A 12694-nucleotide genomic window follows, 5' to 3' on the forward strand; every position below is an offset into this window, starting at 1 on the left:
AATATGAAATTAAAGAAATACAAGTGTTTCCCTCAGAGTTATTATAAATATCTTGATAATGCCGTGACGCCAACTCGATTCGTGCGTTCAAATGCTCAGCCGTATGGTTCGCAAATTAGCTGGCAATATTGCTGAGTTGGTGTTTCATTCATTATTGGAATAACAGTAATTAGATTGGTCTATGAAATAACATCAAAATGACGTCATTACTCACTACGCTCGTTGATTGGCTGGATCATGGAGCTAAAAAAAATCTTTTTTTTTTTAGCTCCATGGCTGGATGGATTAAACTGCCATTGAAATTTATAAATAGTTGTAAAACATGTCATGAATAGGTTAGTTTATGTCGATAGTACGACTTCACCTATCAACAACGAGTGCGGGCTGAGAGTTTTACATTTCATTCTTTCAGTCTGAACTACTCCCTCTTCGGTCCATTTTTGTAGGTTTCCAGCTTCTATCGGTGATGGCGCTTTTTGGCATGACGTTTATGTACCACTTTCAGGACACGAGAGCATTGAACATCATTGACCTTTTACAGGTTGGTTGGTTGCATTCTAATAATACGTTTTATTTTGTACAGTACACTGGTAGTACATGTAGTATCTGAATTCACATGTTGTGGCTCCAATACTAGGAACATCAGTCTGTGTATTCGTGCAAACGACGCAACTGTAGATATCTTTGCGTTTGTAACTGGCAGACCCGATCGACGCACTGTCTGTCGACTGCGCGTTCAAAGAAAGTGGAAAGTGAACAGCTGCAACGATATAACCATGCCGATTCATTACCATTTACATCATCTGTGGCAAGGTGCTCCTTTTATCATATTAGTGCTATTGGCTGTCTTTGCCTTCCTCTATTTTGCATATTACAAGAAAACAGGTGGCGAAATCCGGTGCAAGAAACTGTAACTTGTGGACTCGTCATCATTGAAGGTTGACTGGACCGACAAGAGCTTATATTTTGATACCGCCATCTGTTCATCGACTTGTGTATCGAGTGATCAGCAGATCCCGACAAAGGTAGTTTATATGTTATGTTATGTTGTGTTGTGAATGCATAATTTTACATATCTGACGTGTTTTCTGGTGTTTTGTTGTATAGTGACAATACAAACAAGGCGGGCTTTGACCTACACAAATGTACAGTTAACGCTAATTGTCAGAAGATTTAGCCTCACTCGTGGTTACATGGTCTTATTTTTGATGATCCAGATTCACATATTATCCCTATCTCAAAAATATGATGAAAAGTTTTTATTTTAAACTTTTTAATAATTTTGGTCATATACTCTGGGTTTTCAAATCAGTGAAACAATACTAGTTTTACTACTTATGTGAAGCCTGACACACACGCCTCTCTATGGTACAACGCGTATGCGATGTGAAGCGATGGCCTTAATTGGCTTTCTAAATGCTTCGTCATTTCTGATTTTCCCTATTGTGACAGTTGTGTTGAGTCATGTCGTAGATAGTGGTCAGCGGGATGGATTTACTATCGACAACAAACGCATTCCCTTCATTTTTATGAATATTTATAAATTCAAACTGAAATGAGAGGTTTCTATTGGACCATTTTCAACTGATTTTCAACTGGCTAGTTCGATTCAAGAAAATGGGTTTATTGTGTCAATGGTATCAGTGAATGATATGACCATATCACCTAGTTCATCAGAGTCTGTTGATCTCAGTAGCGTCACATACTGAGCTAGTATTATCCATAAACCAAAGGTGATAAGACACATTTTATTGCACAACACGAAAAGTCATAGTAACAATAAATAACTGCATATTGCAATGTGTGTGTGGGGTTTTAAAAAAAAAAAATACTGAAGTGTCATGTTACTGGTGGGTAGAACTCTCAGATCGAGTCTGAGCTCCATGTGAATTAATCAGGTGGAAATTTAAATTTTTTTTAAATACACAATGAGTCCAACAAATTAATAACTTCATTGTTTTGCTAATTGGGTTTTGTTTTTGGGATCCCCACTCCATAATGTCCTAGGGGAGTAAACGCGGAGTAGCATCAACACCTGACAAATGTTATTCTTTCATGTTTTTGCGTTCATCAGAACACACTTGTGCCGAAATCACATCCACATTTTTTTGTAGTTGACCTATTGGTAAACAAAATGAAAGTTCTGTGTATATATCTGATGGTATACTGTTATGGTATTTATTATAAGTAATCATCATTCATGAGGTAAATTTTATGAATCAACTCATGGTCTATGTACTGTTCAAATTTTTTCATGACAAAAGTGTTTCTTGTTCTGTGGTGAATTATCTAATCAGTATAGATTGACATCCTCTTTCAAGATACTGAGACGTGAACTTACTTTTATACCAGACCATAGTTTTTGCTTGAAGAATCAGCTGTGCTTGCATCAAACTACACCGGTTTCTCTTAAACTCACCACAGAGGGCGTGATTTCGGCATATGCCATGTCTTCAGACACCAATTATGGCCAATGCTGAGTTGAATTACGGCTGTATTGGTGCTAAGATCTACCACACACTCAATGCTGGTGTTGCAGATTTTGATTTTTTCATGCAACTAACTCCCATAATGCAAATACCATTCAAGAAAACTCTAGATTCTTCTCCCCACCCAAAATCCTATGAACGTACTATTACACAATAAAATGTATCACATTCTATCTAAATTATAGAGATCAATAAAATGGATCGGCCAAATTGGGAGAGTCCTGGTTTAGACATGGGCCATGGATTCGTAGAACAGATTAGAAGACGTCAGCACCGAAATCTTCAAGATAATCAGACCACTAAAAATGTTACAGTGCGCATGTCTCCAAGATGTAGATCTACCAAACCCACCATGAACTTCTATGTTCCCCCGGCAGGTAGTTTAGCAATGGCATCTTGTTTAGTAAATATACCCGTACTTATATACTGAATAAGTACGGTGCTAACCGTACGTTTCCCGATAATATTCTTACTGCTTGAAGTGCAGTCGCCTTAAAACCCAAATTGCAATATTTGCACAACAAGATGAAGGTATTTCTGTTTGATGTTTTAGACTAACAATTTCACTATAAGTTTGTAGATTCTAACCATATGTGAAACGAGCTATATGTTGATTGTAATAACACCAATAGTTTTTAATTAATTCATAATTAACAGACTATTATACCAATAATTATATATTACTAATTGCACATTAATTTATGTTCAAGCATTAATTCAATGAAATAGCCAGTAAACAATTAGAGATAAGATGGTAGGCTTGGAATCATCTGTGATTCACATTTGCGAAACCCTGGTTTTAAAAAAAAAATTTAAATGGAAAGTTCTGAGCATCAAATTTTTTGTGTTTTTAATGTTACATGTACATATACTAATAATTAACCTCTAAATACAAACATGACCTTGACATAAAAATGAATTTTAGGGCACTGAGTGTTTACTGTCGTACAGGGTTGAAAAAGTTGTACAATATTTTATACTTATCATTTATTTCATCATTGTTCATTGCTCCAACAACCCTATGCATGCTGGGTAATTTGGAAGCATTTGGAAAACAATGTAAAAGATGTATTTTACGCTTGTTGTATATGTTGCTATGGAACTATCAGTCATATCGAACGTGCGTGTGACAACCGCCTTTTAGTTTACAGTACTACTCGTATTTGTTTCACTTCATAACGCTGTACAGACTTTATCGTTCGTTAACCTCCAATTAATGTCTCTCTAACATTTTGACCCCTGCTCGTAGATGTTCGTGATGTAGACATATAAAATCAGCGGCCATTTTTATTCAGTCTTTTCATATCTTGTCTTTGTGTTTTTATACCAGCCAGGAAATCAGAAGCCACGGCACAACCCCACAAGACTGAAGTTGAACAGAGTTCGTCATATCCTAGTCATGTCGTCATGACGAACCCTCTCCTCGACAAGTTCAAAATTGAGAAGTTTCCCGCCTATTTACAACCGTATATTATTCAAGCATTGATAAGTAAGTATTTAATTTTTGTTGAAAATATGGAACAATCTAGTTACCATGGATTTCTACAATTCATTATATACTTTGTATCACTACTAATATTTGAACCAAATATTATCATGCAGACCAGTGTTCTCCACAATCTAAAATACTGTAAAATACTTTATTTCACTTGGAATTAATTTTTAGCTATTTTCGCTAAAGGAATGATTCAGTGAAAATAAAATCCGGCGAATATACATTATTTCTTATATTTTACATTCAACTAGTCAGAAATCACTGAAAATGAATTCCATACAAAACACCCAAAAAATGTTTTCAGCGAAAATTAATTCCAGCTAAAATAAAGTATTTTACAGTAGGTGACGAGTGACCTAATTTGCATACATTATTCAAGTATTTATATTTGCAAAAATATATAATAATGATATTATAATTTGCAGTCATGGCAATCAGTATTGATATTTTTTGCAATGCTCAGTTCAAAGTTGATGATTTATAACTGTTTAGCAAAGTACAAGAATATGCTATGTTCTCAAAAAATAAAGTGAAAGTATATGGAAAAGAAAACTAAAATATGTATTCAATTACAAACACTTGCGGTAAACTCATCCAGCAACCATATTTTTTGTCACTTTTCGAATTCAGAACATAAACACCCAGAATGCACTGTTCCCCCATGCAATTTGAATGTTAAATCGTTACATCAGTGGGTGGCCACCGACCTCTAAATGAGGTCATCTGTTTGCCTTTTCAATGCTGTTTCACGGTAAGATTTGATCGAACATTGTAAATAAGGCTAGATTTTTGGTTTTTGTTCAAGTTTACAAGCACTCAGAGGATCGATACGTGCTGGGAAATACTTTTAGCTGGAATGAATTTTGCTGACAGTTATCTGTGTTTGCTATATTTTTAGATCCAGCAAAATTAGGTGCAAATGACATGTTACCAATTATGGGATATGTATGTAAATATTCCATTGATGAATGCCATTACACACTGACAGGATCTAAGCTATGTGCGGCTATTATACAGGTATGCTGACTACCTTGTTTGTCACTCTCACATAAATTTCACATTAATTGCAATCGTTGAGCAAAGGTACTGTAAATTGCTTAATTTTCGGGACTCGATAGAATTTGTGAAGATGAAATTTTGCAAGTGTTACTGACAGTCTATTGGTACAAACCAAGAAAAATTTGTACTGCTACAAAATTCTACTCTTTCACAAATGAAAATTTGTCTCCTGAAATTAAAGCACTTTACAGTTATTTCCTGTACTATGTTATTTCATAATTTCATAATTATTTGATGGCATTTGTAACTGCATTGTAACTTTAATACAAGTTGTGTTTGTTCATTGCTCCTTAATGTTCTGCTTGTAAAATTAGACAGATTACGGCATAAGTCCATGAAATCATCAAAATCAGTCAAAATAAAATGGAACTTTATGTAATTTACCAATATTTACTATATGGTGCAGCCATCTTGAATTCTCCCAAAACATAAAAAAAGATGGCCACCCCAATTTAGTAGATACAGTGTACACAATTTATTGTACACCAGCCAACTGTGATCAAAATAAATGTCAACCTACTCAGTGTTCTCCCCACATAGAACAAAGCATGGCGGCACCGCCATGCTTGGCGACCCGGCCGCCACGCTTGGGCTCGGACCGCCATGCTTACAACTTCACCGCCATGCTAATAGGATGCATTGTTTACATCCATTTGACCCGCTCACACGTAACACACGTAGCACTGCATAAATTATCACCGTCTACGCCACAGCGGTTTGAACTTGCCAGGACAAATTAAAGAGGGGAGGCAAGGGGGGTAGCTGGTACGGTTTTACGTGAAATAAAAAGGGCTTTTTACAATTTACAAGGGAAAAAAAAACGTTTTTACAGTTTACAATGTTAAAAAATGGAACATTGAATGGTCCAAAGAGCTCTCCGACTCAAATGCTCCGCCATTACTGCGCCGTGTGTAGAGACGCATGCGCATATTACCCTCGTAATGCTCTTCATTCGGTTAGAGGGCCTTTTACGTCTTGGACATTGAATTTTGTAGTGAATTGTGTCATCTAGTCGTTTTACAGTTTCTGAAATTTAATTTCCCTAGATTTTTTTTTACGATTTTTTTATTTGGATGTAAATTCTTGTACGTACCGAGAAAAATGACACATTTTTACAGTGTACGAAAAAAATATTTGATTGATTACGTTGTACGTCTAGCCTGTGATTACAGAATTACGGAATTTATTTTTTCTATTTACGTTGTACGAACAAAAAAATATTGCAATTATGTTGAATGAAAATAACCCTTGCCCCCCCTCATTAAACAGTCCCCATTGTTAAACACGTGTGAAGTACAGACGCTATCAATGGGGAACAAATTGTCACTCAAGTTGCAAACACCGAGATGCTATATGACAAAACATGTAAAGGAAAAAAAGGTGATGCCGCCCGGCTAAAACGTACAATCATCGCTAGCACAGCACAGAAACGGAAGCGTGTAGAAACACGGAAACGGCGTGAGGCTGGTTTTGATGAGTCGTGGAAAAAGACATTTCCCTGGTTAAGGTCAATTGTTCAGGTAAGATTTCGTAATTTTAGAAATAAAATGCCAGTGTGTGTATGTTTTGCCGATCGTAAGAACACCGAACATGGTAGGCCTACACCGATTTCAATCAACATCTTAGACACGAGGCTGGTATAGACACGACATGAAAAAAAAAACATCACTCGTTACTGTCAACTTTTTTAGATTATTTTATGAATATCTTCATAGATTAATGGGTACGCGTATGTTATAATTTGTCCAAGCAAAAAAAAAATCGAATTTTGTAATCTTCTGTTCACATGTTGACCTGTGTAGGTATTTCCAAGATGGCGGCCTGTCAACGTCTTGCGAACGACAGCTGCTATCATCACGCGTTATGATCGATGGAATCCCAATTTGTATACATAATTCTATCGTTACGTTTTAATTGAATAGTGACCTCATGTTTTTTTTCCTCGAAATTCCCGAGTCTCCTTGTCGTTGACCTGACAAAACCAACATGTAAACAACATGTTTTGCAGACGAAATGCTATCCATTACGGCACTGGGTTCCCGATCGTGGCACAATTCAATCGTTATGTTTACATTTATTTGAACCTCAATCCTCATTGTTTTTTTTTTATTATTTTTCATTTTTTCCCACAAGGAATGTTGTGCAGTTAATGCTCAAAGCACAACATGATTGCAAAGAGTGGATCTTCTTTATGGAACAAAGTCCCGTGCACGTCTATGACGAGTTTAACTACAGTAAGGCAGCCAATGTTTGGAGCACAACAAAGTCAGAAGGAATAGTTTAGACTAAGTTTTATGGAACAGTTCACATTAAATGACGATCTTGTCAAATTATGGTATATTATGTAAAGTATTATGTAATTTAAATAAAGTCTCTTATACATTTTAATACTGTCTTGTATGTTTGTTTTTGTGAGAGTGAATCCTGAAAAATATGCAAATTAGTATGCAAATTAGCATGCAAATTAGACCGCCATGCTTGCCTCTGAGCCTGGGGAGAACACTGCTACTATAGGGCTTATGGGTGGAATTATAACTTGTGAGATGAAAAGGTTTATTTATAGACTACCCTCGTATATTTCGGTAACATAATATAAAGATGAATTGTTGTTTTACAGAAAGAGTTAGAGGTGACATCATCCAATTCTGCTTATCGATGTCTTGTGACGTTATGTCGGAATTATTACAGAGATAAATGTGCAATGAGATTGGAGTCTTTATCCAAGTGGATATCATTTGTGAGCTTTGTATGTCAGCTATTTACTGAGTTACAGGTGAGTTAGCTTTGTATGTCAGCTATTTACTGAGTTACAGGTGAGTTAGCTTTGTATGTGAGCTGTTTATTGAGTTACAGGTGAGTTAGCTTTGTATGTCAGCTATTTACCGAGTTACAGGTGAGTTAGCTTTGTATGTCAGCTATTTACTGAGTTACAGGTGAGTTAGCTTTGTATGTCAGCTATTTACTGAGTTACAGGTGAGTTAGCTTTGTATGTCAGCTGTTTACTGAGTTACAGGTGAGTTAGCTACATATGTCAGCTATTTACTGAGTTACAGGTGAGTTGGCTTTGTATGTCAGCTGTTAACTGATTTACAAGTGAGTTAGCTTTGTATGTCAGCTGTTTACCGAGTTACAAATGAGTTAGCTTTGTATGTCAGCTGTTAACTGAGTTACAAGTGAGTTAGCTTTGTATGTCAGCTGTTAACTGAGTTACAAGTGAGTTAGCTTTGTATGTCAGCTGTTAACTGAGTTAAAAGTGAGTTAGCTTTGTATGTCAGCTATTTACTGAGTTACAGGTGAGTTAGCTTTGTATGTCAGCTATTTACTGAGTTACAGGTGAGTTAGCTTTGTATGTCAGCTGTTAACTGAGTTACAGGTGAGTTAGCTTTGTATGTCAGCTATTTACCGAGTTACAGGTGAGTTAGCTTTGTATGTCAGCTATTTACCGAGTTACAGGTGAGTTAGCTTTGTATGTCAGCTATTTACTGAGTTACAGGTGAGTTAGCTTTGTATGTCAGCTATTTACCGAGTTACAGGTGAGTTAGCTTTGTATGTCAGCTGTTAACTGAGTTACAGGTGAGTTAGTTTTGTATGTCAGCTGTTAACTGAGTTACAGGTGAGTTAGCTTTGTATGTCAGCTATTTACCGAGTTACAGGTGAGTTAGCTTTGTATGTCAGCTATTTACCGAGTTACAGGTGAGTTAGCTTTGTATGTCAGCTATTTACTGATTTAAAAGTGAGTTAGCTTTGTATGTCAGCTGTTAACTGATTTACAAGTGAGTTAGCTTTGTATGTCAGCTGTTAACTGAGTTACAGGTGAGTTAGCTTTGTATGTCAGCTGTTTATTGAGTTACAGGTGAGTTATCTTATAGATTGTCAACAAATGTTGAAAATGAGTGCAGTGTTGATACTATTGAATCATACTATTAATGCGTTGTAGAAAGACTTAACAGCATACACTATTTTTCTTTTTCATTTCTAGAATTATTCTGATTTGCAAGATATTGTTTATAACTGTTTATTCACATTGGTTGGACCAGAATGTCTGCAGAATGATTCTGAGGTAAATAAATCTCCTTAGGCATCGCACAGTCAAAACAATTTTCAATTTTTTTCTGAGTGACTGTGGTTGTGGTAATCAAGTGAACGTTCAAGTGACAGTTACAATATTTGCACGCATCTAATTCTTTCTCTGATTGTTTGATGTTTTAGGTGGATTGCTTAGTGACGCAACTGTTGTCTATTGGTAAACAGTTGGAGGAGTGCAACCGAGATGTTATGGATGAGTTATACGACAACATACGGGATGCGTATCTTGCTTGGAACAGTCCAGCGTCTTCAAGATTACCGCTACTACAAGCAATAGAACTACGTGCCATGAAATGGCAACTGGATGACGATGCTAAAGAATACTATTATGGCGAGTACACCATGTCGGCAATTTAACGACACTTCCTGAATGCAAGTACAGCATAGCACATGACTGCAACACCAGATGGCTTGATTGCAATATAGCAGCATGGTTGCAGTGTAGCACATTTCTATGGTTACAATTTGTAACGAAGTAACTTCACATGTTATTTTTTAAAACTGCATACTGATGCTAAAGTGACGTAAAGTTCAGTTACGTTATCCTGCCAGCCTTGTGTATTTTTACATTGATTCAACCGGATACAAGTTAAAGCAGCACACATGCTTTTTACATTGAATGTCTAATGCTGTTGATAATGTAGCCCGAAGTTTGCAGTAAGACAGAATTATTTGTTAATGACAGCGTATGTGCATTGAGACTTCTTTAAAAATGACAATAATTATGGTCATTTATTTCTTGGTTATATAAACAAAAATAGTTTTGTTGTTGTTGATATCAGAATAATAATACAAATTTAATTTTGGCATCATCAAGTATTGTGTAATGTGAATAATGTTTGATTTGGACACACAAATGAGTAAACAAAATCTAGAAACCAAAAGCCTGTTTCGGATCTACAGCGAAGAAACTTTAAAGTGAAATTGACGTTTTTCAATCAAGCACATTTAATATTTCATGTGCTGAGCAACATGACACGTTATTATGTCATGATTATGTCAGATCTATTTTTAGTATCATCTTGTAACATAGTGATCCATAAATGGCGATGGGTGACGTTTATTTTCATTCACTTTTATACTGAATTGTATTGATATAAATTGTTGTATCTCATTCTGTGCTTTCTGGCGAGTTCACTGTAGCTTGTGGTAGCGAATACAAGATGCAACTGCTGATCTGGTTGATATTACTGTAAAATTACTTTATTTTTTGCATGGAATTAATTTTCGCTGAAAAGGCTTTTTGGGCGTCTTGTATGGAATTTATTTTCACTAATTTTTGAAAAAAGTATATTTAATTTTCACTGATTCATTTCTTCAGCGAAAATAGTGAAAATAAAATCACACAAATGGCAACAGACTAGTTTGAGAGTTTATTGGAATCTAAAATGTTACAACAATCGGGAGATCTTGGCAAAAGCAATGTTCAAGAGTGTAATTCATACTAATTATGTATTGACCTTTTCATGGTTGTTGTGTGTGAAAATGATTTTTTCATTGAGTCAAACTTTATGTGGTGTATCATTAACCACAGGATTACAGTAATAAAGCATTATTGTACCAAGGGTAGTTTATTGCCTATAGGAATCATTTTAAATTAAAATCGCCTGTGTGCGTGCGTGTGTGTTTGAAAGATCTTGTAAACATTACATTTAGTACCAAGGAATCATGCAAAATTGTTTATTATATGATGGAATCTTGCAAATGTTTAAACTTTCACAATATACAAAGGAATCTTTAAAGTTATAAACTTGGCACAAAAAATCTTGTAAACACTGCACTTAGCACAGAGGAATCTTGTAAACACCACACTTTGCACAGACGAATCTTGTAAACACCACACTTGGCACAAACGAATCTTGTAAACCCCACACTTGGCACAGACATTCTAGTAAACACCACACTTGGCACAGACGAATCTTGTAAACACCACACTTGGCACAGAGGAATCTTGTAAACATCACACATGGCACAGACATTCTAGTAAACACCACACTTGGCACAGACGAATCTTGTAAACACCACACTTGGTACAGACGAATCTTGTAAACACCACACTTGGTACAGACGAATTTTGTAAACAACACACTTGGCACAGACATTCTAGTAAACACCACACTTGGCACAGAGGAATCTTGTAAACACCACACTTGGCACAGACGAATCTTGTAAACACCACACTTGGTACAGACGAATCTTGTAAACACCACACTTGGTACAGACGAATCTTGTAAACACCACACTTGGCACAGACATTCTAGTAAACACCACACTTGGCACAGACGAATCTTGTAAACACCACACCTGGTACAGACGAATCTTGTAAACACCACACTTGGTACAGACGAATCTTGTAAACACCACACTTGGCACAGACATTCTAGTAAACACCACACTTGGCACAGACGAATCTTGTAAACACCACACTTTGCACAGATGAATCTTGTAAACATCACACTTGGCACAGACATTCTAGTAAACACCACACTTGGCACAGACGAATCTTGTAAACACCACACTTGGTACAGACGAATCTTGTAAACACCACACTTGGTACAGACGAATCTTGTAAACACCACACTTGGCACAGACATTCTAGTAAACACCACACTTGGCACAGAGGAATCTTGTAAACATCACACTTGGCACAGACATTCTAGTAAACACCACACTTGGCACAGACGAATCTTGTAAACACCACACTTGGTACAGACGAATCTTGTAAACACCACACTTGGTACAGACGAATCTTGTAAACACCACACTTGGCACAGATATTCTAGTAAACACCACACTTGGCACAGACGAATCTTGTAAACACCACACTTTGCACAGATGAATCTTGTAAACATCACACTTGGCACATACATTCTAGTAAACACCACACTTGGCACAGAGGAATCTTGTAAACATCACACTTGGCACAGACATTCTAGTAAACACCACACCTGGTACAGACGAATCTTGTAAACACCACACTTGGTACAGACGAATCTTGTAAACACCACACTTGGCACAGACATTCTAGTAAACACCACACTTGGCACAGACGAATCTTGTAAACACCACACTTTGCACAGATGAATCTTGTAAACATCACACTTGGCACATACATTCTAGTAAACACCACACTTGGCACAGAGGAATCTTGTAAACACCACACTTGGCACATACAATCTAGTAAACACCACACTTGGCACATACAATCTAGTAAACACCACACTTTGCACAGATGAATCTTGTAAACATCACACTTTGCACAGATGAATCTTGTAAACACCACACTTTGCACAGATGAATCTTGTAAACATCACACTTGGCACATACATTCTAGTAAACACCACACTTGGCACAGAGGAATCTTGTAAACACCACACTGAGCAAAAAGAGGAATCTTGTAAACACCACACTGAGCAAAAAGAGGAATCTTGTAAACACCACACTGAGCAAAAAGAGGAATCTTGTAAACACCACACTGAGCAAAAAGAGGAATCTTGTAAACACCACACTGAGCAAAAAGAGGAATCTCAAATTATGTACTAAACATTGTTAATTTAGTTCAGTG

At 36.5% G+C, this 12694-nt stretch overlaps 1 protein-coding gene and 1 long non-coding RNA gene across 7 annotated transcripts in view; both read left to right on the forward strand.

Annotated features, from left to right (window-relative positions):
- The window catches only part of LOC100371766 (MIF4G domain-containing protein-like), a 36089-nt gene extending 25391 nt beyond the window's left edge, over positions 1 to 10698 (forward strand). Inside the window, exons 2-9 of one of the 6 annotated variants that reach the window (XM_085502385.1) lie at positions 447 to 541; positions 879 to 1025; positions 2675 to 2866; positions 3820 to 3978; positions 4883 to 5001; positions 7661 to 7816; positions 9023 to 9103; positions 9253 to 10698. In XM_085502385.1, the coding sequence (XP_085358511.1) occupies positions 2686 to 2866; positions 3820 to 3978; positions 4883 to 5001; positions 7661 to 7816; positions 9023 to 9103; positions 9253 to 9486 (930 nt within the window). In that variant the 5' untranslated portion in view covers positions 447 to 541; positions 879 to 1025; positions 2675 to 2685 and the 3' untranslated portion in view covers positions 9487 to 10698. The other 5 variants (XM_085502384.1, XM_085502383.1, XM_085502386.1 and 2 more) reach the window with 5 other exon arrangements.
- On the forward strand, positions 6201 to 7631 carry LOC146739460 (uncharacterized). The gene is made up of 2 exons (XR_014930103.1): positions 6201 to 6563; positions 7177 to 7631. It is a non-coding gene; the product is annotated as an uncharacterized LOC146739460 (long non-coding RNA).
- Positions 10699 to 12694: the final 1996 nt, after the last annotated feature.

The sequence above is a fragment of the Saccoglossus kowalevskii genome, chromosome 8 (assembly GCF_978046115.1).
Source record: "Saccoglossus kowalevskii chromosome 8, keSacKowa6.1, whole genome shotgun sequence".
NCBI classification, from domain to species: Eukaryota; Metazoa; Hemichordata; class Enteropneusta; family Harrimaniidae; genus Saccoglossus; species Saccoglossus kowalevskii.